The 25,951-nt window shown below is 40.0% G+C and overlaps 1 protein-coding gene across 6 annotated transcripts in view; it reads left to right on the top strand.

Annotated features, from left to right (window-relative positions):
- The window catches only part of MARCHF8 (membrane associated ring-CH-type finger 8), a 97,855-nt gene that overhangs the window by 49,645 nt on the left and 22,259 nt on the right, over positions 1 to 25,951 (top strand). For 5 of the 6 annotated variants that reach the window (XM_005520571.3, XM_014250249.2, XM_014250251.2 and 2 more), the window contains exon 3: positions 24,017 to 24,067. The exons of the other annotated variant lie outside the window; for it this stretch is intronic. In XM_005520571.3, coding sequence (XP_005520628.1) covers positions 24,017 to 24,067 — 51 coding nt within the window. The remainder of the gene's footprint in view (positions 1 to 24,016; positions 24,068 to 25,951) is intronic. 6 annotated transcript variants of the gene reach the window in all.

The following is a 25,951-nucleotide window of genomic DNA, read 5'->3' as shown; positions in this document are numbered from 1 at the left end:
CTTCAGTTTTGCAGATGCTTCAATATTTGCCATTAGACAGAGAGCTGGTAGGCTAATATTCTCTTAAAACTGAATGTATGACCTTTCAATGTGTAAGATCCTTGTTTCATGGAAGCTGACTAGCAGAATTCTTTATCTCAGTTTTATTAGACTTAAGAGGTCCTGTGCATTCAGGTAATTGACTTCAGTCAGTGGAGATGTATTTGCGATTATGTGACTTAAACTTTTAAGATTTTTTTTTAACAATAAAGTTTATTTTACTCTTCTGCTACTTAGTTACACCTAGAGTCCAGAGTTATATTATCTAGTCATCAGGGTATGGGGAAGGAAGAGTTATTTCTGCACTTGGCTTGTTTAATACATAGATAATTTAAAATTAAGTTTTCTAAAAGTGTCTCCATGTTGTTCTTTTTCAGCTATCCACATTCAAATTTTGTCTGTACTCAGCCTCCACCCTACTACCCACTCAGCTGATTGTATTAATTCTGTTTTATAATCAAATGCTATCTAATACTATCACTGTAGCACAAGGCCACAATTACAGCATGGTTTTCACAGAGAGGATTCAGACCTGTCCACCCTGGCTTAAACCAGTTTGGGCCCAGATGAAAGTGTCATATTTGATGTGTCATATGAAAGTGGTTGGGCTTATGCCCGTGCTTCAGAAATTCCTCATCATTTTCAAGAAGCTGAAGCATGAAACAACATTATAACTGTTGATCATAATCTCAACATTACAATCAACATATGAAGCAACATTATGAATGTTGATCATAATCTCAGACTTGGAAAGAAATTTTATTCTGATTTTTACAGTTTTTTTTTTTAATTCAGACATTTTTACATTGATGATAAACTTTCACATGTCTGAGAAATGTTCTGGATGAAAATATCTTCAAAATTTGCCAAAGATTTGCTCCGTGAGCTAAGAATGAGAAAAATATTTTGACTGAACAAAACACTTCAGACATTACGTAGAGATACAGGAAGGTGAGAAATTGTACTGAGCATAAAAAAAAAGGTAATGAATAAGGAAGAAAAGGGCAGAAATCAAACTTTTGTTATGTTTCTGTAGATCACTGTGAAGAGCTGGAATTGAACCAGAAGAGAAAACAACATACCCTCTCTTCAGGCTGTGGCAAGCAGCAGAGCTGAGACTTAATAAAACTCCTTACCAGTTTCATCTCCTATCTCAGTGTCTCTTTGTAATGGTGTAATGGAATATAAAGGCTTCTAATGGAAGAATCAGAAATACAATTAAAACATTTCCTATTTTAACAGCAGCAAGAAATGTCACAAACTGAAATTAAGAATATGCTTAGATTGGTTTTAAAGCAGTGAATGGAAGAGGAGTTACTAGTTCTGTGATGTAAAGGCAGCATCATATTGTAATAGCATTTAAATTAAATCCATCTGTGATGTCCTTGGGAAAAGTAGTAGAAAATGGGGAGGACTCCCTCTTTTGCCAGCAGTGGGGGAGGACTGGGGGAGTGACTGTCTTTCTGCCGTAGGTGTGGCTGGGAGAAGAAAAGGTTCTGGGGCTGTGGAAGGGAGGGTCCTCTGCACCCACTTGAGGATGCCAAGCTGGAGATCTCTGCACCTGGGTCTAGTGGAGGAAGGCAAAGGGGTTCCACCATCTCCTTGTGCTTCAGCCTCAACACTGTCATGGGTTTGGCCCCTTCATCATGGGCATGTCTTGGCCACTGGTGACAAAGGAGGGTCAGTAAGACGAGGAACAGAGACTGTTTCTCCCCACCACACTTCCCCAGACTTCCGCATTTCATTGTCCAAAAGGTACAGGATGCTCTGATATCCGAGTAGAAACAGCTGAAATGCTGTTGTACATTTCTTCCCTCTTGGGAATGACTGCAGGATGGGAAGAAATACAGTAGGGATATGACCCTGCGTAAGGTTTGGTGGAGACGGAGGGCTAGCAGGCAACGATGTGCATCTCCATGGACATGACTGTCGGTACTGACAAGCCCAGTGTAAAAGCTGAATGAACACATTAGTGCAGAGATGTGCCAAGCTGCAACTGCTTCTCTCTGAGCAAGTCTTGGGCAAAGGGCTGACTGCAAGTGAACAGACTGAAGGTAAACTTTACCTAGCAGTTTGATGCTTTGCATACAATAATTGATAGTCATTGCAGTGGTCTGCCTGATCATGTATTTGACCTTCAGCGATGTTTAGAGAACAATCCTGAAGTGAGATGATTGCAGACACACACAACATCCAGGCTTAAAGCTAACAGAAGGGCATTTCAACACCATTTGTAAATGTTGGCATGCAGATGCTGATGGCCTTGGACTGAGATATAAAATCATGAATACAGATAGGCCAGTTAAATCTCTCCAAGTCAGACCACCTCTGCACTGGGCTCTGCAGAGAGATTTAGCCACTGTGCCTTTCCTGAGCTTCTGGAGGAGTCTGTGAAGCTAGTGAAGGCTGGCAGCATGAAAGCACTGAGAAAATAGAGGTCAGGAAGGGAGCAACAGCAACAATTGCAGTGTGGGATTTGGGGAATTTGGCTTTATTTTGTCATTCTTACAGTGTCATCCTAGGATACTTTTGTTTGACTGCATCTCTGCACTATTGGTATTTGAGGCATTAGTGACATTTCATTTCTCCTCTTCTCTTCCTGTCATGTATTGTTGTTTTTACGATTTGCTGATTTTTTACTAAGACCTAAATTCAGTTTTTGAAGAGAATCATCTCCTGTACAGTAAAAAATAATGTTTTCTTGAACCCTTCAGCACTAAATGCTTATCTCATGAATGCTGATTAACTCAGAGAACTGACTTGAAGACTCAAAGAGCCCCTTACACTCATGATAACTGGAGTACTAAAGTTGTCAACAATGTTAAGACCATAGCTAGAATTAAGAGCACAGGAACTGCTGTATCAGGTTAGACTAAAGCACCTTGTGGCAGTATGCAACAGGAGATGCTTAGGGAGTAGTAAAAAAAGAGGCATGTAATTATGTGATATGTCAAAAGTTGGCATATCACCTATATAATGGTGCCTCCCCAATATATTGGAAGATGGCACAAATAGGTAAAGCTTTTGTGATGATTGGTTTGACAGAGCATTGTCTCTGTCATTTGCAGCACAACCACAAATGTTACAGCTACCCAGTCGTACCTTCTGTGTTTGTTAATAGCACTTTGCATGCCATGTAACTCCTTCACAGTGAGTTAAGTCAAAGGACTGAGAAGGATTTTGGAAGCACAGGAGTCCTGTAAACTGCAGTAGAAATGAGCCAGCCTCAATGGGGAAACCATGCCCCTGCATGACAATCTTAGAAGAGCATTTGGTGAAGGTCAAAAATAGGCAATTGTCAATAGACAGTTCATTCAATCTTATAAAGCAGAGCTAAACTTTGATAAGTCACTATTGCATTGAGTTACTAAGGAAAACAAGACACACATTAAATAAAAAGAAGAAAGTTTTTTTATATGATTTTTAACGTTCATAAATCTGTAAAGAACAGAGAGAATTTCAGATTATGCTGTTCTTCCCACCTCTGCTTTTTGATGTCTTTTTGTGACTTGTTCCCCTTTCATGTCTCTGCTTGATGTGTTTTTGACATTGGGATTTAATTTTTGTTAAATACCACTTCATCTTTCATGTTGCTTTCACTTGCAGATTCTTTCCTCTTGTTGCTAAAGTTACTAATTTTTTTCTTACAGTTGCATTTCCTAAAAATACTCTTTCGTAATGTGTCTTGGAATCCGTGTTTCTTTGTTAGCAATGTCCCTTTTCTGTGCAGCTCTACAGGCTGGGGGAGGAGTGGCTTTAGAGCTGTTTTGCAGAAAAGAATAGGGCGTGAAGGTTGACAGCCAGATGAACATGAGCCAACGGTGGATCCAGATGGCCAAGAAGGTCATTGGCATCTTGGCCAGTATCAAGAATAGTGGGGACAGAAGGAGCAGGGCAGTGATCATTGCCCTGTACTCAGAACTGGTGAGGCCACAACTCAAGTACTGCTTTCAGTTCTGGCCCCCTCACTTCAGAAAGGGCATTGAGGTGCTGGAGCATGTCCAGAAATACTCTTGAAAGATCTAGAAAACTTGTCATATGAGGCATGGCTGAGGCAGCTGTGTTTGCTTTGTCTCAAGAAGAGGAAGCTCCAGGGGGACCTCATCACTCTCTACAACTGCCCAAAAGGAGGTTGCAGTGAAGTGAGGACAGGTCTCTTGTGTGGCTGCAGAGAGGACAAGAGGAAAAGGCCTAGAGCTGAGACAAGGGAGACTCAGATTAGATATTACAAAAATTTTTCACTGTCAAGGTGGTCAAGCATTGGAATAGGTTGACCAGGAACGTAGTGGAGTCACCACCCTGGAGGTGTTTAAGAGCATCAGGATCTGGTGCTGGGTGATGTGGTTTAGCAGTTACAGTGGTAGTGCTGGGTAGATGGTTGGACTTCGTGATTTTAAAGGTCTCTTCCAACCTCAATGATTCTTAGATTCTGTGATCTTTCTGTTACACTTCAATGAAAGACAGAGGCAATGACTGGGAGCTTTCCTGGTGCTACTTTATTATCCTAACTGCAAGCTCACCAAGTAAGTGCTAAATGCTGTTTAGTGCTGCTGAATGTATTTGCTTGGTGGCTGTTATAAAGTGTGTGGGAACCTTCTGTGGCTTAAACTGAGATAATCAAGAATAAGCAGTCAGTCAATGTTTTGCCAGTCATCTCAGAAAGTAAGCTTTAGAAGGTCAGACTAAAGAAAAGTACGTCTCTGAAGACCTATGTTGTGAAGTTCTATTGCTTCTCTCAGGAGCAAAACCTATGAGGTTCCTCTTTTACTCTCACTGAAGTGATTTAGTTTTTCACAAAAGAGTTCCACAGTGGGCTTGAAGGAGATAACAGCTCTCTCTGCCAGTATCACTCCACAGGCTCTATAAAGTCTGATTGGGTGCTGCCCTTCTTGAAATGAATTAAAATACCCTTGCCATGAACTTTGTCTGCTGCTTGGCAGGAATTTTTCATTTGAGTGCTTTCTTTATGAACCTATCTGTGAGGAAATCCAAACAACTCGAGCCTTTCATCTTAGAGCTGGATAAAGCATATCCACCAGTGCTGTTTATTCCAAGTTCTCTTATTTTGATGTACAGCGGACACCAGAAGGGTACTGTAAAGTTGTTAAAGAAGTGCTTAAATACCTAGGATGTACTCCAGAGAGATTAGTGTCTTGAGAAGGTGAGCTTATGTAGAAGAGCACTGCTGCAAGAGGATGATTTTCCCATTTCTTCAGTTAAGCAATTCAGGGCCGAAAGACTACTTAGATTATTTCCACACTACACCCTTCCCCCTTGTCTCATCCATATTTATTTTTTTCTATTTTGCCTTCTGGCAAAGACTTTTGGCAATGACTTCAGCCTATTGGCTAGGTGATTAACATCGGACAGCCTTGCCTCTCTATGAAGGGCAGCCTCATTTGGTGGGAAAAAAAACCCCACCTTAAATTTCAATCCTAATTCAACCCCAAACCACAAAAATCCCACCAAATCCACAAAAAAACTCAGAAAAGAAACCAAATCATCATTCCCACCCCTCCAGAAAAAAACAAAGCAAAAAACAAACAAACAAAAACCCCAACTAAAACATACTGTTAGTTCTTTCTGAGATGTAACACATTCAAAAGCAAAATCTAAACAGTGGTACTGAAACAATGAGTATGTTAAAAGAAATGGTAATTTTGTGATCTCTGCATTGAGCATTCCCATACATCCGTCCTGCACTTAACTGAAAGTTATGTAGATAGAAGTTTCCTGGTTTTTTAATCTTACTCAAAAATTTTTTAAGTAATGCTTGAAATGTGTGATTTTTAAGATTTACTTCCTGTGTTGCAGTTACCAGGAAGTGCTGTTGACTTGCTTTTATTATGTATTTTGGTGTATTTGGCTTTTGTGACTGGGGATGCATACCCTTGTTTTATCAATTTTAAGCTAATTTCATAATTTTGAAACTTGAGTAGTAGGTTTGAAACTTGAGGTTTTTTGTGTAGAAGAGCTCACTGAAATTGAATTGTTGTTGTTTAAAAGGTAGTGAACAGTTTGGGTTCTGAGTACTACAGCCAATAATGCTTCAAGTGGCAATTTGGTGATGAACTGGCACATTCCTAGACAGTCCTTAAATTAGGTCCTAGCAAAAACTGTGGAGATGCATGATTTTTTTTTTATTATTATTATTTTTAAAAAGGGAATCTGAAGCTCTTCAGTGGTAGAATTTAGCCGTTCAAAAGACAGGTAGCCAGAGAATTTTGGGAGAATGAAGAAATATCTTTAAAATGTTCTTCCAGAACATTTCTGGTTTCTGCACCTTTTGATGGGCAGCTGAGATGCTGCTAATATGGCTTTTTGTGTTTCTCTTGTCTGGGGAATCTTTTTTCACATTTTCTAATTTAATGTCAAGTTCCCAGCTTAGCCTAGGGTAACAAGAAGCAGTTTCAGAACCAATGAATTTAAGCTCCCTTATGATGACTGTGTTGGTTGGTTGGTCTCCATATTGAGGCATTCTGTGGTTACTATACACTGCTATTTCTTTCTCTTAATATTAAGTTAATAGCTGAACAGTTTTTACCATTCCATCTGGTTTCTGTTAACTACTAATTTTGTTGTTGTTACTTGTCTTCAGTTTCTCTCTTGCTGTCTAATGGAAAATTAGTGTTTTATGGCTCACGGGGGTACTTATTTTATCTCAATTTGACAGTCAGTGGTTAATATTAGGATGTTGAAATGTAACAACACTCTTCCCCAAGGAAGTATTTGTCTGTCTTGAAGGGTTCAGGTTAGTTTGAAGAACCAGATGTAATACCTTAGGCTATTTGAGCCACTGGCTCTACTTTCAAATCCAGGCTGGACCATCTTGGTTAGAGACACAAACCCCTGTGTTTTCTGTGTGCATTGTTCAGTAACTCTGCTTCTGCTATTTTACATTTTTTTTTTAATCTTCCCTCTCCCATAATTGTGGCCCTGCACCCATCCTAGTCTTTGTGAGAGTACTGACTGTGTGTTGTTCTCCCTAAAAATATCCCTTGTTTCAAGTGAAATTAGTCTCCTGACTTTGGTTGGCTTCTCATTTCCCAGGTTCCAATTAAGGGTCAGAGCAGGAGTTGGCTTAGCGATCATCTGTGCTGAGTCTGGTATAGTTATTACAGCTGGACAGAAGCTCTTAAATTAAGAAACATGAGCTTGGCTGCAGTCAGCGTCCCTGAAACGCCTTTGTGTACAAAGCTCGGTTTCTAAGGGACAGTGGTTTATAACTGGCCCTGTTGTTTTCCATTAACCTAAAAGTAATGAACTTTGGTGACAAGTTATTATGACAATACCTTATCATTGCCACACCAGCTTTTCAACAGAAAGAATTTTCACTATTAAAATACATTTTCTCGCTATTTTTGTTAATGGCTGCAGGGGTAGGAGAGCTATAGGCCTAAGCTGTACTTTGAAGGCTCATGATTTACCAAAACACCTGTATTTAAATGGCAAACACACGGTAAACAGGCAAAGAAAATAGGAAAAAAACTCTCTGTCCATAAAGCTTGTTTTGATTGGCAAACTTTCACTGGCTGTGTGGCACAGGGAGTTTTATGTTGGTATTTTGCAGCATGGTTTTCATGACATACCTGTGGCATTTAAACAAATTACAGCCCTATCTGTAAAAGCTCTTAATTAGGCATTGAGCATTTTCTCTTCTGCAAAAATGCTGTATTAAATGCAGAGAGGATTTGAAGAGTGGTACCAGGACTAAGGTAATTTCTCAGTAGGGTTGCTTTAACCTATACAGTGTGGTTGAAAAATAAGAGGATGCCACTCCTTCTAATAAACTGTAAGCAGTGGTGTTATGGGTAGTGAGAAATGTAGCTCAATTACAAGAAGCCATTTCTATAAACCTTTCTTCTCTGTCCCCCTCGGCTGTACTGGAGCAAAGTCCTTTTAGAGGTAAGGTGGAGTCTATCTCCTGATTACCTGGCCTAAAGTACACAGCTGTCCTGTGTGGAGAGGAACAGGCTTAGGACAATGTATATGCTAATTCAAGAAAGGCGGTCTTTTTAAAAAGCAAGCAGGACAGAGGCCAAATTCATATTGAAAAATCAAGCTAGATAAATGCAGTGATAATAGGACCCAAATGCGGATTTTTGTCTTGTATTTCAGTCTTTTGATCACTGTGTATCCTACAAAATTATAATAATATTATGGCAGATGACAACTGGAAGAAACTTAGTGGTGGGAGCAGAGGTTCTCCTGTGAAAGGATTTCTGAGATACAGCAGTTGCAGGATGGATGTCTTAACAGTCCCATTTCTGCAGCCCTTAGATCTCAAAGTCGAGTAAAGTACAACATGGACAAGAATATTCCTTGGGTGGGTGCAGTTGGAAAGGAGCTCTACGTTCTCCTTTGGTGTCTGATAGTCTCCCCCTAGCCCATGAAAAAGCTTGTGAATCAGGCTCTTTAGTTTTTCTTGATGCTTCAAAACATTAATGGTTTTTGCAAATTGTCTATCATCAGAAGACCTACTTTATTTCTCATCCAAAATTCAAAGAAGAAATGTAAGAGACCTCCTGTCATTAGAAAAACAAAGCAAAACAAAAAATTAAGGGTAGAGGAGGATTATTCATTTTTTCTCTTCCTCAGTTGTATTGCAGATCATATTGCTTATTACGTGCTCTGTCCTCCTTTCCTTTTTTTTGTGCTTCTGCTTTTTATTTAAAAGGGTTTTCACTTCTGCCATGCCATGCCATGTAGCAGCTGCTTTTGATTTGTAGAAGCACAAATAGAAGCCTTCTCACATGTCTGACTCCAGGGAAGATGTTAACATGCTTTTCTCTGAAAGGAAAAGAAGGGTGAACACAGATAGATCTGAGATGAAAACAGAGCATCTGCAATAGCAAGAAGTGTGAATTTAACGAGAAGGAAACATGAGCTCCTGATCAGCAGTGGGAAGAGAATCTGCTCATTGTAATGCGAGCATTTTTGCAAGTTGTCTTCTTCTTTACCATTTTTAGATGTGAACCACTTATACCTGTCAGTGCTTTTCAGAGGTGGTCTCTGACTGTCCCATCCTTTTCAGCTGAGCTTTGGAAAGGTTTAGTGTCCAAGGCCATGAAGGTCTGACTACAGAAAGTGCACCTCCTAGTTCCTCAGCCTTTCCTCTGTTGGTTTGCCTAACTTTTCTTCTTTGCTGTTGTCTGTGGTACAAATGAAATCAGATACCTTGTCATTAATACTGAGGTGACACTTGAAGGATTTCTCTTTTGAGAGGGTTTCTTTGTCTTGGTTTACTGTAGCCCTTGATTTGACCCCATCTAGTGCAGATTCTTTCCATTAAATGAAAACCAAATGTGGTTTTTGAGTTTTTTTCTTGTAATATATATTTATGTATGTCTGTGTATGCATTTTTAATCTATTTAACATAAAGATGCCTGGCAGTCTTTCTACTCCAGTAAAACCTCCAATTTTTACACCAATATCCTTTCATGTCAGTGTCTTGTTGATTGCTGTAGTCATCTTTTCTTGTATTGGGTTATAAGATTTTTGAATCAGTTCCAGCCTTTTGCCATGTGTTGTATTGCTGAGCAGTACACAGCTCCTGAATTCTCTTCTTTCCTCAAAGTATCAGTTGAATTTGGCACAGTATTCTGATTTTTAATTACATCCAGATAGAATGACAATTCCAGTCATTCTAGGCCCAGTATTTGCAACTCTTGTATAGTAAGATTAACTCCGTAGCTTTCAGGGAATAAAACCACCCTATATAAGTATTTGTTAGAAGGGTATGTTGAACTGGAAGCCAAATCTAATGCTCCACTTCCAAGGAGTGTTAGCTGGCAGAGAAATAAAATTCTTCTGGATTTAAAAATTATTGCAGTCTTTTTTTCTAAAGCTCACAGGAGCTCCCCTTTGCACCCAAGATTAGATTTTATGGATTATATCCATTCTATATTCTTGATATGGAAGTCTCCTTCTTATGTATAACATCCCAAATTCCATTTCTTGCATTGAATTAAAAAATATTTCTAAGTTATTGCAGGGATGGGGAAGATACAGAGAAAGACAATATAGATAGCAGCAGAAAGACAGGAGAAAGGGGCTGGTTCATTTGGGAAGAACAGTATCTTAAGAAGAAACAAGAGTGGTAAAAAGCACAAGGAGACAAAGTGCAGGTGTGGTGTGAGTTAAGATGGTGCTGGGAATAGTGGTGGTGGCTGAAGATGCACTTGGTGTGGTCACTGTTTCACTGGCTGTTCTCTCTGCTGCTGAAGGATACAGAGCAATTCTTACTTACAGGCAGTATTTATGTGTGGGCTTTGCTGGTTTCACCCTGTCACTTTGGGAAGCAGCTCCTGATTTTTAATCTCCGTAAGCCTCTAGTCTCGCACCAAAAAATGCCCCTCCTGAAATGTAATCCTCTTACTTCAGTTACACTGCTATGCTCCAGTTATGCCCATGTGCTTGGGAGCACAGGCAGCAGGGTTTCTGAGTATGCCAAAGCTTGGAAAACCCTAAAAATCCCAGCACCTAGAAGAAGCCTAACTTTTTTGGACAAGCTTGTAAATTCTTTATGCTGCGGGGCCTCACTTGCCAGGAAAAAAAAAAAAAAAAAAGCAAACAAACAAAAAGAAAACCCCAAAACAAAATGAAACAAATTAGGCATCTTTGATCATATATCAGTTTATCAATTTGCATCTCCCTCAGTGTACGGGGGAATGAGGACGTTGTGGAGCACCTTCTGCATGCTCATGGACCACATGCTTAGAGAATTAAACGTCATTATATATAGCCACAGAAGTTCAATGACAATTTGAGATGAAATTTACAAGTGGTGGGGACAAATAGAGAAGTTTCAGGAGCTAAATGAGATTGGTGGAGTGAAATACATCACTCTGACTTAAAGGAAGCAGTTACTAAGAAGTAGCCAGTGTTTTGCCAGGTGGTGGGCTCTGGGAGGCAGCTCTTAAAGCAGATCCTGAAGTCTGATACTCCATGTGAAAATCAGTGCCCTGACAAGATGCAGCTTGGAGATTTATATTCTACAACCAAGTAGAATGGAGGGGAGAGTTCTCACTCATGTTCCCCTTGCTTTGGCATGGCTTCACGGTACATGAAACTTGTCCTGTGCAAACCACAGACGCTGTTCAGCCACGTGCCTGTAACAGGACACAGCTGCTGGCTGTGACACGGAGCAACACCGCATACAACAGTAGTACAAACAGGGGTGAATTTCACTCAGGGCAGCATAATTTCCTTGTGCCTCAGGTTTCTCCTCTGCCAAGTAACTGCCACACTTGCCTCCTTCAGGATACTGATACTGAACTCCAGGCGTGTGTTTTGCAAGGGGCTGTAAATTGCACACTGGCCTTATCATCTCTTTTACAGGCATCATCTTGTTCTGCTCTTATTTTGAGCCACTCCCTAGTGTAGTGCAACACTGAAAAACTGCAGTATTTCCTCTGGAGGGGGAATACTGTTTTGGAGAAAAGCACGTGCACTGTGCACAAAAGTTTCAGTCCTGTAGTACAGCCTAATTGTTGGTGATAATGTGGGTGTTACCCAAATACTTTAATGTACTAAGAGAGGTTCTTCCAATTTTACATCCTCTTTTTTATGTAATTCATTCTGTCATTTTGGGTACTAGCAGCAGATGGTGTTAAGGACACTTTCAAGAAAAGTATCAGCTCTTCTAAGCATCTGTGTAGAAAATTGGCCAATTGATCCTTTGAAATCTTGATTTTGTTATTTACCTCTCTGTTATGCTACTTTGTTCTTGGGTGCAGACTGCCTGTTTCACTACTTTATGATGCTTCATTACTTTATGATGCTAAAGCTTGGAGTTTAGGTGACTGGAAGAGGTTTGTCCCAGCAACTTTTCACTGGATGAGATGTTTTCTTCACTTTCACACATTAAATAAGGGAAGCCTATAGGGAGTATGTCAAAAGACCCACAGACTTTTTCTGGACCTGATATTTAAATATCTCTATCTCCCTATTTGAAGCATTATTAAAAATTGAACTGTAAGGGTAATAGGAAACTGTCTTAACTGCAGGGTGAATTGTTACCTTTTGATCAGTTGTAAGTACATTTTCCTTTGGGTTGATTCCCATTGTTCATGATGCTTGTTTCGTTGCAGGAATCCCTGCTCACCAGTCTCAGGTCTTGCCTGACTTAAGGAATTATTTAATCTCATCTATGGATTTCCTCCTGGATGCCTGTGAAAACACAGTGACTTTTGTTACTTCCTCAAAGCACATATGTGTAAGGAATGGTGAAAGGGAAACAGAGAGTTAAAATTCAAAAGATGATAAACATATCTAACCCTTACCTTTTCCTTGCAAATTCACATCAGTCTCACTCCTGTTTGGTTACTTTATATTGAAACACAACAGCTGTGAATTTTAAATAGAGGGGAGTCTGAATGTGGGCCACAATGTTCTGGTCTGAGTTTTTGTAAATTTAAGTCTCTGTATTTCAGAGCACAGTCCAGTTGTTCATGCAGGTTGCATCCTTATCCCATGGTACTGTCTGATCACTGTCACTGCCTGGACTTGCAAGATGCAGCTCAGCAACATCTAATCCTTCCCCCTGTGCTCCCACCTTTCCCCACAGTGCTTGTTGTGCCAAATCATCTGGTTTGTCTTTTAGAGAATTTAGAGAATCTTTGCATATTTTTTTTTTTCTTGCTGGATGTCTTCTGAAGGGCTCCATTAAAACTAAAATCTAAGGGAGAATTTTGACATTATTTAATGTCCAGATAAGCAATATTGCTTGCCTGGGATTTGGCTTTTAAGAAAAATGGATTTCCAAAGCATTAGTTACTTTTCTTCAATCTCTAGGAAGATACTTCAGCAATCATTTCAAACTGGAAGTATGATACTTACATTCAGGGGTAATTATATTTTTTGTATTTTTAAAACTAAGAAGAATCAGAAAAAGGTTTGGTGCAGAGGGTGTGTGGATTGAGAAGTTTCAGTTCTGGATCAGAACTTTGTTGTAAAAGGATCAGTGAACATGTGGTTGGTGCAATGCTCCAGGTATAAAAGCTTGCAAACTGAGGATCCTGCCCCCAAAGGGAATCTCCTCTGCTGGATTCTAGTACCAGTGGTGAAGCCCCTCTTTGGTTGTTTCAGCTTTTCACTCAATTACAGGTATAAAGGCTAAGAGAAAACAACCTCCATTAAAGGTATGATTATATATCTTTGCAGCAATTATACCAAAATGCCTTTAATTATTTAGTGTCTCTTTGTGATGTTTTAAAAGTTACTTAAAAAATACAAAATTATGTATTTTAATAATATCTATTGCTTTCTAAACCAGCTGCAGATTTCACAGATAGCCAGTGTGTTTTCTTTGGATAATGAATGTGTAGAGCAGTGAGCATGGAAAAGATGGAAACTGAGTTTTTAAAATCTAGTTTTGGTGGGAGTCAGTTTAAAGGCAATTTGACAAAAGTCAAACTGTCTAAGTTAATACACTTTTCCTGATAACTTTGATGCAATTTCCTGTGACAAAAAAGTTCTCACTCAAAGCTTTAGATAAATAAAGAGCAGGAGATAGAATGTGAATATGAAACTTACAAATAACACTTCCTCATGGGAAGTAAACTTTAAAAAATGCTGTGTCAGTGCAGGAATGCAGCACTGTCCCCAGTAGGTCAGCCAGCACGCTCCACAGCTGCAGTTCATTTTCTGTTTCATAGGAATAGATGAGTGAGGCAGAGGAACCCAAAAAAGTGAATTGCCTAATGCTACTTGCATAATATCAGTACTTTTGAGCTGATGCATGTGTGTTTCCATAAAAAACTCTGAGACTGAGCAGGATTTCACTGGAACTGGAGAGTTGCAGAAAGAGAATGAGTAAATGTCTTCAGTTAAGTGGAAAAGCTTCTGTTTCAATAGGCTAATGGCCCAGAGATTTTATTTTAGCAGAAAATGCAGGCGTTCCTGGGACTGCGGTGATAAATTTAGTTCTTACGCAGCTGCTGGCATTCGGCTCATTCAGACACACAGAAACCTCAGCCCTCCTGATTAGACAGTGTGTGCACTGAGTTTCCCAAATGGGTGAAGAGCAGTGCTGTCCTGGGAGGCTTCTTCTCTTCAGCTGGTAGTTTTGTAAGTCTCTCATCCGATTGCCTCAGACAGTCTTCTGCTGTCTTCTAGGTTTTCAGGTTTTGAGGCTGCCCACATGGAGCATCCCCTTTTCAGCTACAAGCACCATCCTCTGTATTCACACCACCTGCTCCAAAAAAAAATGTATTTTTTTCTTTTCCTTTTACTGTGTGTTGGCTTGTGGGTTGACAGCTCTGCTGTGCTGGGTCATCCCTGATTAATTTAGCCAACACAGCTTCATTGGCTTCAGTGTTGCACAGTGTAAGCACTGCACATCTGTCCCTTCCTGCATAGGGGTTCTTTAAGATGTGTTCCTGCTTCTCCCAGCTGAATGTGTAGTAATGTACATTTCCATGTGCAAAGGCAAACACGCTTTTCTAGCTGACTCTTACTGCAATTTTATTCATCTGTTTCTCATGCCTTAAGGTAAACTGTTTTTTTCAAGCTACCTACTACCACTTGTAGCTACTGAAATACTTTTCTTCCGGTGAGGGTGTTGGTAGTGGCTCAGTCAGAGTCTTTGAGCCAGCAGTGTGCCCAAATGGCCAAGAAGTACATATAGAGTGTATTAAATCCTGTGTGCTTTTGCAGCCTCTAGCACTGTGCAAATCACAGAATTTCTTGGTCACTGAGAAATGGCCATCTTGAGTCACTGTTGTTCACACACAACTGCGCACAAACGGAACGGTCCTGGCAGACAGGTGTGTAAAAGCAGGAGACATCATCCCCTGGCTTCTTCAGCACTGAATTTTTGCAGGAAGCCCAGAAATTCACAATTGCAGAAAATGTCCTGCTGAGGCAGGCTGTGGGGAGGTGTGGCTAACAGTGGCATAGGAGGCTGGGGATGTATCTGTAGCCAGGTGTTTCAAAGCACTGCCGAACCACGTCCTTGCCATGCACTGGTACTCTTGTAGTGCAGTGAATTTAAATGTTTGCAGCACCAAACAGTGAAGAGCACCAGTGGATGCCCATGAATGTTGCTGTGCCCAGGAGTGGTCTTCTCCCTAGTCCCAATAGCCCACTTTGGACTCACACTAGTTGGCTGCATCCCGTATCATCAGGTGAGGCCACATGTGGGACCAACTGTGCTTTCTTGAGAAAATGATATAAAATGCTCTTGGGTTACTGATTAGGTTAGCCTGCTCTGCATCTCAAGAGATTTTTGTTTCTGGTATCAGGGTATAGGTTTTGGGGAAAGAAAAGGTAGTTGGCTGTATATGTGCTTTCTCTAGTTTTGTAGGGTTTTTTCCAGGTGGAGCAGGGGAGTGGGATTTTTTGAATTAAAAAAAACCTGTATTTAAATGTGGGCATTCACACATGCACGTTTTTCTAGTTTTTTGTGGTATATAGTCTGTCAACATGTTTGGAATTTCCTGGATATTAGTCAGGAACTCTGAAGTGTCATTTAATAAAAATCTTTATTAGCACATTTGTGCTTTAAAAGATTCTCGTTCTGCAGTTCAAATGCTCTGTCTTTCAAAAGAAAAGTATCTTTTCCCTTAGGTGTGAATAATTTTTTTTTTTCCCCAGAGCAGTGTTTTCTTTAAGGATGGCTGAATATGTTGCTTTTCCTAGACACTATTCTTAGTGAGTTCTCTGAACTTACAAACAAATGTTGCTAGAAACAAAGTGACTAAAACTCTTGAGAACATCACAATTTAGAGTCTTACAAGGATTTTACTCTAACCAGTGTTTGGCTCAGTAAGTTTGGCATCTGTAATGACATCTGTAGGCCCTAGTTGATAATTTACCTAAATTTCTGTGATCGTTCAACACTGAGTTTTAAATGCTTCAGGCAGAATATTTTGCTGACTGCAGTAATAAAAATGCAAAGGTAAAATTTCAGGAAAAAGCAAGATCGTCTATGCTGATTAGGTATTGCTAAATACATATAATATCTACAAGTGGTCTTTCAAGAGTTCGTTTGTCATGTGCTTTTAGCCATATCATGTTAAGTGTTAATAAAAATACCTTGAACACTTTCCCAGCATTATTTGGGAAGTGATTTCTCTAATTTCTCTAGAGAACATTGTTTGCCCTTATGATCCAAGCAGTCAGAAATAGGTTAATAAGCAATCATGTTACATTAAGATTAAAGGGAGGAAAAGAAGGTCAGATCCTTGAGCAATATAGAAACTACTTGAAGTATCAAGGTCTCTTTGGGCAATAGACAGTTTTCTAGTGTTCTGAATCTGGTTTTAGATTCAGGGGGCCTTTGCAACCTTGGCTAAGAGATGAATTGGTAATTCAGTGTTTCAGCAGTAGACTTTGGTGGTATGAGTTGCCGATAAAAGCAGCTTTGTGACCCATGTTAGATGAGCAGAGGCAGAGATCCAGGCCGGTGTGCAGCTGCTGCTGTGCCCATGGAGCAGGTGCCAGAGCATGGCCCAGTGGTGCAGCAAGCACTGGACCTGCAGGGCCCTGTGGACACTGACAGGCCAGCTCTTCTGAGAGGCTCTCCAGGCTGCAGGCTTCCTCTGTCTGCCGGCAGCTTGAGAAATTCTGAGTTACCAATTGCCCAGAGGGTTTTTTAATCTCTGAATGTTAAAATAGTCAATTGATTTGGCATATTGACATGTTTAGTGTACCATGAGAATTCCAGCAGTTGCATTAAATGCAATTACTTGGTAAAAGATGGAAAGTTATTCCTTTTAATGTGTTTATAATTGCAGACTTCCTCAGCGCCTGTCTCTTTCTTTCTGCTGTTAAATACACAAAATTGTTTGAAATGGCATGTTCGCTGTAAGCTTAATGTGTACTGCTTCCATTATCAAGAAAGATGTGTATTTTTGGATCATGTCTTTTGTAGTTCATATGATTTGTTCCCTCAGGGAAGGATTCATTTTTTTTTGTGTTGTATCACATAAAGTCATGCATTGATTTTAGGCAGGTTGTCTGGCAACAGCAAGATAAGAACATCAGTGAAACATACTGGGTGCCAAACTTTGTAGTCCACTTTCTTTGTTTGAAGTTGGACACATGGCATGTGCATGTAAAATGTGCAAATTGATATGACTTCAGTGAAATGTACCAGACTGATGGTATTGTACAGAAATAAAAATTTGCACTTCTAGGTGAGGCAGCCTTTGGGCATCAAGAGGAAAATACATCTATCATCTTCTAGCTCAGATGGTTAAAGAAGGAAGATGGAGGTCAGATGTCCAGTTTGAAATAGCAGCTGGAGATACAGGTTATCCATGACAAGAAGCACTTTGCAGTTGGAAATAAAGCAAAGTGGTGCAAAACCCAGAAAAATGCTATGTTGAACAAAGCCATGGAGAAGAGGGCCTTTTTAAAGAGAATGCTCTCCTCACCTTATCCACCATCTGGCTGAAGTCAAGAAAAAATCCAAGCATTGTATGTCTTGTAGTCCTGTGACCAAACTGGCAAAGCCAGGCGCAGAGCAGTACACAGCAAGTAACCGCATCTGTTACACGTAGGGACCTGCGTGCCTGAAAAGTTTGCATCGTGTTGGACACATCCATGGAAGGTCTGAAAGCTCCTCCTAAGGCAGGTGGGAGATGGAGCACACAGTGTTCTGTCCACACTGGGGTGCAGACATGGGCAAGAGATTTTTATTTAACTTTGACATTCTGCTGTGTTTGCCTTGTTCTTGGAATTTCTTCTCAGCTCTACTTCTTGTTTCTGATTCACTAGCCTCTTTGACCTGCCTCCCCAAACCCCCAAGGCGCGTGGCTTGTTCTTTGAATTCCTAAGTTCCTTGAACTTTGCTGTGGAAGCCATTTGGTCTGTTGTCTTTTCCTTTTGTTGGCCAGTCTTTTCTGTTAAAGCCATATGATCTCATGATTTTATATCTGTTGCTGAAATTTTCAGGCACAGCTGGAAGTTCAGTGTCTGGAATAAAGCTTGTTAATTCTCCTGTTTTACTTTCAGGCCTGTCTTTTGCCTTCAGGTTGTTTTCCTGAGTTTGTCTCCCACATGTGAAGTGGCTTAATGTGAATATGAATAAACAAGTTAGAGAGCTCTCTGAGTTATCCACAGTTAACCTGCTATAGATTTTTCCCTATGATAGATCTGAAATCTTACATTGGCTTTCTGCTCTTTGTCAGGGATTGCTGGTTGCCAGGAATCAAGTGGGATTATCCAGTATCAGAAGATGCTGGATTAGATGCAAGGGGCATGATTTGGATTCCTATTTCAGTATTTATATTTTGTCTCCAGAAAGGCAAAACAAGAAATAGGTGATGTGATTTCCATCACCCTTTTGCTTTCAAGTGTCAGGTAAACACTGCACAAGTATTTACAGTATTTCAAGTTAATACTCCACGAGAGCAGAGATGCCATTAATGTTTTTTTGAATAGATGCATTATGGCATTATTCTTAATTTCATTACTCTTCTAGCTGTGTGCAAAAATCATTTATGAACCTTGATGATATTTATTGCTCTTCCACAATGATCTGGTGACTGCCAAAGAAATAAAGGTCATATTCAGAAGATAAGATGCAAAGTAGCATTTCTTACTGAAGTAATTAAACGTTGAGTTCTGTCAGTGATGAGATCTAGTGCTGACAAAGCTTTTGTAACTTAACAATCCATTGGTTTTGACAGATGAAGGAAATAATTGCAAAGTGTTCTCTCATTTCTTTCCTCTCATTCTATCTACTTCAGACAATTAAGTGCATTTGCCAATATTATCAGCAGCAATTCCTCTCCCCAGACTAAAAACGCATGTTTTTTTTTAATATATGTTGTTCAGGTATAGGGTTTCAGAGCAAGATTTGCAGAAATTCTCAGAAGTTGTCAGGAAATTTGACAGTCATGAACCCTGAAACAGTACCTGGGTGTGTACGACTTCATGTTTGTAAAACAGTGATGCATTCATGGTCATAGGACTCAGTGGAAGAATGGAGTCTCACTTCTCATTTTCTGCTTTCCCTTGCGTAGGTCAGCTTCAGACTCAGTACTTCAGCACCTCTCACCATTTCAAGCAGTGTCATTCTGAGTTCCATTCTTTAATTCTCATCAGATCTAAGAATGAGAATTGCTGTATGAATTGGAGCAGTTTTCACTTATTCATTCTCTTCTGCAAAGTTTTTTATTAAGAAAAGTAACCATTTACCCAGAAGATTTTGTTAAAATTCATTGACATGAATTGTTGATAACAGTGATTTTGCTAGATAACAATCTCATGCTTAATCCATTATTTCAAAATGCAATTGTAATACACAAAATGAAATTAAAATGCCTTTCAGAGCCCACATAGAAAACCACAAGTTGGTGGTGCTCTAGCCAGTGTGACCTGGTTTTTGTGTCTCTTTTGGGCTGAGATATTAGTATATGCCTTGTAGTGATCTCTGTCTGTGGCATTACAGTAACACCATCCTCAAAATAAAGTCTCTGCTCTTTGTTACTGAGGTTTTAGATGGAGAACACCTATCTTCAGATGAAGCTCTTAACCCATGTTATCATGTAAGATAATGTAACGTAGAAATTGTACTGCAAAATGGAGACTGTAGTGCCCTATCAGGTCACTGGTGTGTTGAAGAATTAAGACTTCAGGAAGCAAGCCTGTGCTGGGTTCACACAAAGCCATTGTTGTCTTGAGGTCAAAGGAGTACCATCCTCTGGTTCCCTCTGTCCTCCTTTTCCAGGTGGAAAGAGAATAAAAGTCACCTTGCTAACCCATTGGGATCTGGCTTGCAGTTTCTTCTGCAGGTCTATGAGCAGAGATAAAGATGGGTTTAGCATTAATCATTCTTAGGACTGGATTTAGGTGTGTAGTCACAATTCACCAGAAGGCACTTGCACAAGCTATGAAACTGCTTCCTCTGTCATCTTCTATTTACCTGTTTTAATGACTGGAAACAAGAGTGTTGGAATTACAAAACCAAATTATTTTACTTGGGTTTTTTTTGTTACCTTTCTTCTGGCCAAGATATTTAAGTTGTATTTCTTTAGGGTGCCCACTTGTTGATGCTGCACTAAGACTACAGCTAAGTTTGGAGAAAGGTCAGTTTGATACAATGGTGTTTTAAGTAGACAAGAGCAGCTGTGGCTGCACTGGCTCTCACGCTGGGAACTGATGTATTGGGGTTCACAGGAATTCTGGGTGTGAGTTACGTAGCTTGGTGGAAAACAGAAACATAGATCCCTAGGGAAGAAAGGGTAAGATAACTTGAAATGCTGAATATATGAAAGACTGAAGTAGAAGGAAGGACAGAAGGAAGTTATCATCTTCCAGATATCTGAACTGAAAAAGCCTTGAGAGATGACTGAGGAATGGTGTCAGAAGGGAAAACAAGCCAGGCGAGGTGGTGAAGGCAAGGTGTAGAGCCCTGAAGAAAAGCAGATGCAACTGCTAAAAAAGCTGAAGCAGCTGCTGAAGGAAGAAGGCAGGTCTGTCACTCACAGCTGGGAGCAAATTCAAGGGGAAGGTAGACAAAGAAACGAAAGCTGGGAGGTGGATTCAGGCAATTGTAAGCAAGTGCATCCAGAGGACTGGTAGGAATTTTTCTGGGTTTCAGTCATTTTTCTAGAGCCACACTAGCTGCTGGGGACCTCAGAGTGGCAACTGCCAGTGAATGGCTCAGGAGAAGTGACAAGTCACACTTGTAATTTTTTCCGGTCTGGGTGGGGTTTGTTTGTTTGTTTTTTAAACACCTGCCAGGTGGTTCTAGTTGGTGATGACTTCAAGAGGCAGGATTCCCATTATTCCAAACAGGCTGAATTGCTAGAGGAGAGTGACACTTACTTTAACTAGTGATAATTGTAGGGTCCTTGCTTGCAGATGTTGCTTTTGTCCTGATCTTTCATTCAAGTGCAAAGCCTGATGCTTTTACAGGAGGGAAGGAGAGCTTGTTTGGAGCTGTGATTACCAGCCAGAATATGTCTTACTGTGCAGTGGGAACATACCAGAAATAGTCTCTGAAGGTTTTTATTTGTTGGGAGCAATAGTACTGTGAAAGCTTAGCCTTGCCACTCCCATGTCAGTGTCAATTTGTGAATAATTCTAAAAGGTGCCAGGATTAATGTACTGGTGATGGATATAAAGTGAAAAGTGAGACGTGTTTGTTTGCCTTTTAAATAATTTTTATCTGTTTAATGTTTCTGTTCCTCATTAATTGTGCCTGCTTTTAAAATCTACTGTAGTGAATTTCTTGTTGATGTTATGGATGTACCTGCTTTGTGTGGCTAAGAACCAGAGATGTTAAAGAGCACTTAGGTGCTTAGATCTCCATTAGGAATATCACAGATTCCTAAATATATCTGTGCATGCACTCCGTAGCCCTTAAGAGAATACTTTTCAAGACTGATTTTTTGTTTTAAAATGGTCATTTTTTCAATAACAAAACCAATTGTTTGCAGTCATCTGCTGACTGAAACCTCTGATAGGTATGTTTCTAACAGTAGATGAATAAAGATAATATGTTCATCTGTCTCTTGGAGGCTCCTGGCATCTATCAGATAAGATCTGTTCTGGGAGCAGAGGCAGAGAGACAAGTTTCTGTGGCAGCAGCTAGAAGTCTGTTTACTCTGCATCATCTACTGTGTTATGCAAATACAGGTCTTGTCTTCCAGCCTGTCATGCTTACTGAATTTTAGCACATCCTTTTCAACACAGGTGCCTGTGTAAGTTCAGTCATGCTCCCTTGCAAGCATCTTCTTCAGCTAGACAGGAGTTTTTGGGAGTGCATTGAGTGAACATGAAGAAACCTCTGCTCTGTTTAATTTTATCCTTGTCTTTGACATCCTGGGCTGGATTTGAGACTGTCACCTGTCTTGCTTCAGGGAGACTTTTCACTCAAGGGTTTCAGTCTCCACTCTCATTTTCCCTTGTCGCATGTAGCCTTGCTCTCTTTGCTTCCCACGCATCCCTGGAAGGCCGAGCACAGCCTGCTTCCCCCACACCTCACACATATGCAGTGGCAAGTCTTTGTGCTTGCCAGCTTGTGTTGGTCTCTTTTCGTCATAGCTTGAGAGTGTGTTCCTGCCCCCTTTTTTCTTCCTCCTGTCTCCTGTAGCTTCAATGAACTTTTTTTTTGCCCTGTTGCTATGGTTACACTGCCTTTGATGAAATCAGCTAGGCTCTCCCTTATGATTGGAGCCAGTTCTTAGCTGTGCAGATTTTGGCAGTAGTCCTGTCCAGCATTAGTCTTTGCATAAGCATTATATCCATATTTTTGAAGGTTTTGTGTGTTTGTTTCTGTTCCAGGAATACTGTTATCTGAGTAACAAAAGCTCATAGTCATCTCAAAAATCAAACTCAGCCTTGCAGTGTACAAATCTGGCATTCTGATACTTGCTGGTTTTTATTTTGGCCATCGGTCAAAACTAGCATGTGGTGTTCCCTAATCACTTTTCCCCTTTTCTTTGGAAATACTGTTTTACTGTCTTTTAGATACTTGGATTCCTACAGGAAATTCTAGAACACTGTATTTGCTTCCTCATGTTTTTAATGAAGGAAATGCAATTTTTATCTGTCAGCTGACATAGTGCCCAGGACTGTGTTGAGAGGCAGCTGGTGGTGTAAGGAAGGGACACCCTGCTTTTGTAAGCACATGCTAAAGTTTTATACCTTGGCTTCTCTTCTCCCAAAAAAGCTTTGAAGTTGCTGTGGAGGATGCACTGTAGGAAGTATCTGGGAGCAGAGGGATGTCAAAAGTATGGGTGTAGCATCTGAATGCTCAGCCAGACAGGTTGACTCCATGTGGGCTTTCATGTAATTGAAGACTCACTTGAATTGTAGCAAACCATAGGCCGGAGGTCTGAGACCAGTGTGCTGATCTAGGACTAACAGCAGTTGACTGACAGGGAATTTTTTCATGTCCCTATTTGTTATAGATGTGGGACTTCTGATCTCAATTTCTGTCTCATCAGTCACTTTGCAGAAGACTAGAAGAGGGTGCTGTCAATCAAAGTGACTCTGTTAGGTTTAATTCTCTTCAGGAATAAAGAGTTTGTTTCTTCAAATCCCAAGCAAAAATATGCATTTCTAGAATCCCTTACATAGCACAGAGCCCTCAGGAAAAAGTACTAACTTTGCCTTTTTGTCTGAGGGTTTAAAGCTCAAACATATTGCATCCCAGCTTTACAAACTTAGAGGAATGTAGATCTCTAACTGAATGTTATGACTCGCTCCGTTTGTAGCACTTGTTTAGGAAAAAGTATTTTTCATTGGATTTTAATCAGAAAAGTCTTTGCAAAGTAATTTCTAGGCTCTTCCAAGTGAAGCAACTGTGTCCAGTTACAGTTAGAGTAAACTAATGTTCAGAAACCAGGTATCCTTAAAGGATGAAATACCTTGCTGAAACCTACAGGTTGAAGGAGATAAAACTGTCATCCTTATGCATCTGGGTGTGAAAAGTGAATAACGGATACAATCGTTGCTAATTTCAGTTTTGAGAATTGCAGCTTCCACATTTCCATCTTGTATGACATTTCCAGTTTAATTCCAAGTTCTGTATTAAAAGGAAGTTCCTTAGTAATTCTATCCTGTATCCTTAAGTGACATGCAGATGGTTATTCATAATTGTTTCCAGACATCACTATGATATTTTTTTGTTTTTAATTAAGCAAGAGCTTTCAGTTTTAGTGGTTGAATGTTTGCCTCTAAATGTAGATGAAGCAGGCCTACATGATACTGAGAAGTATCCTTTCCAAAATAGGTGCCACCTGAGTCTAAGGTTTTACCCTTAGAGAAAATAGATTTTTTAGTTTTTGTCAGTTTGTGCATGTGTTGCCTATGTGATTTTCTGAAAGGTACTATCTTGTTAAATAAACAAAGCAATTCAGTGATTATTGTAAATCAGGTTGATGTCAATAGAAGCAACATCCTTAAAAGCCCCAGCTGTAAGACTTTCTCCATGGAATTTGGAGATTTTTAATGCCAGCTGTAATATATTTTCCTGTGACTTGTTGCTGTAGTGATCCTGTTCTTGCTCTTTCAGAATGAGAAGGCTTTGGGGCATTCCGTGAGCCGCTCTAGTAACATCTCAAAGGTATGTTGCTCGATGTAACTCAGTCTTTGATAAACTTGGGGACACTGGGATTTCTTTCATTTCAAAATTGGGTGATACGTGTAATGATGTGACCAGTAGAAAATGCTTTTTATGCCTGTCATTGATAGTCACTCCTGAAACATTAGAACTCTGGTGTTTTGCAGACTCTCTTTACAGGTCAAATGAAATGGAAGCTACGGTAGGTTTCCTCTTTCACACTGTCAGCCTCCTTAGCTGGATAGGAGCAAGATAGATGACAGATACCTGAGATCTTATCTTGCAGGGGAAGTGGCTCCAAAAACATCACTCAAGTATGTCATTTTATAAGATAAAGCTGTGTAAGATATATATAGCTGTGCATCCCATAATATGTGTAGGATATGTGGTTGAATGTCATTATAATGTTACTTCAACACTGAATTATTTTATGTGCCATGACCTTGTTATCCAGGACATGACAATGTAAGTATTTTTAAATATTTGATTTTACAGACCCTGGTAATATAAGGCAAGCCTGATGCTCCACCCATTCTAGTCACTCTTCAGCACAGCCAGTGGGCCCATCCAAAGCATAATTGCTTTGTTTTGCCATTAGGAAAAAGGTATCTTCTGTCCAAGATAATAATTGCAATACATACCCTACTTCCTCATTGCAAATAAGATTTTTTTTATTAGCTGTAAACCTGACAGTGTTTTGCTTACACAAGTACAGTTGCTTAAAGCCTTCATGCAAGCAAGGCTATGCTGGTTGAGCAGTACTTTTCATGGGGTGCATAAGCTTCAAGTCTGTGTTGCCACAGTTTTAAGTGATTGTTCGTAGTTATTTTTAATGAAAGATTGAGTCATTATAGCTGCAACATAGTAAGTATGTGAGTAGTGCTGGATCGGGGAGCTGTTCATGACTATCTCCAGCAGAGGAGTCAGTGTGTACGCATAATTTCATTATAATATATGGTTTATATGGGCACAGACAACTTTCACTTTGGACCTTAAGGACAGGATTACTGTGTGTCCTAAACAATGAGCAGGGCAACTGCCCAGTGCAGAAGGTATTTACCAAGCTGTAGGTGTTGTTATCATGGATTGATATGAGATAGTTTTGTATTTGGCATCAGAAAATGTGCATTCTTATAAGGGGTTTTGAAATAAAAACTGTGTGAGTATAAATTCTCATGTGGGTTTTTCTAAAAAGGCACTATGAGTAGGGGTTTCTTTACCCTGGTTCATAGCTTCTTAGGAATCCTTAACTGGATTTTCAGGTTTTGTTCAGCAAAGATAGTAGTTTTGCCATTAAGTATCACTGTACTTTTCCCAGAGTGTCTCAGATCAGCACAAACCTTTTGGCAGCAGCACTTTGGTGCCCGTATGAATCTGCACAGTTCATTCTTAACTCATCAAGAACTGATAGTGTGGCAGTGCAGTGGGAAGGACCTTGCACTCTGGCAAAGCTCTCCCTGGGAGTGCTGGCAAGTGAGGCATCAATATTTACATTCATCTTGGAGTGCTGAAACGCTCAACGTGACTGCTGTGTGTTTCAAAAGCTAAAGTTCTCAAGGGAATCAAAAGTCAGTCTTGCCAGTTTAATGGACTTTTTGGTTGCAAAGTGAGCTTCCCACAGGTGTTGATGTTCTTACTGCACCTGTGTCATTCTCTGTCTGACCCATTCTGTGTACCTTCTCCACTCTGGATATGAGTTCAAACAAGGGCAGTGGGTGAAAGTCCCATCAGTGAAATCAGTGAAACCGATTTGCCTACATGTCTGAATGCTGCCTTGTGCATCCAGGCAGTTCACTGCTAAACTGCAACAATTATTTTGTGGTTGACAGGTGTTTTGGCTGTTGCAAGCAATTTCGAATGACAAATTAGGAAAGATTGTAATAGTGG

The sequence above is a fragment of the Pseudopodoces humilis genome, chromosome 9, assembly GCF_049639895.1.
Source record: "Pseudopodoces humilis isolate 2021_Gansu_Grassland_sample_001 chromosome 9, ASM4963989v1, whole genome shotgun sequence".
NCBI lineage: Eukaryota > Metazoa > Chordata > Aves > Passeriformes > Paridae > Pseudopodoces > Pseudopodoces humilis.
This window is presented reverse-complemented; position numbering and strand designations above follow the sequence as displayed.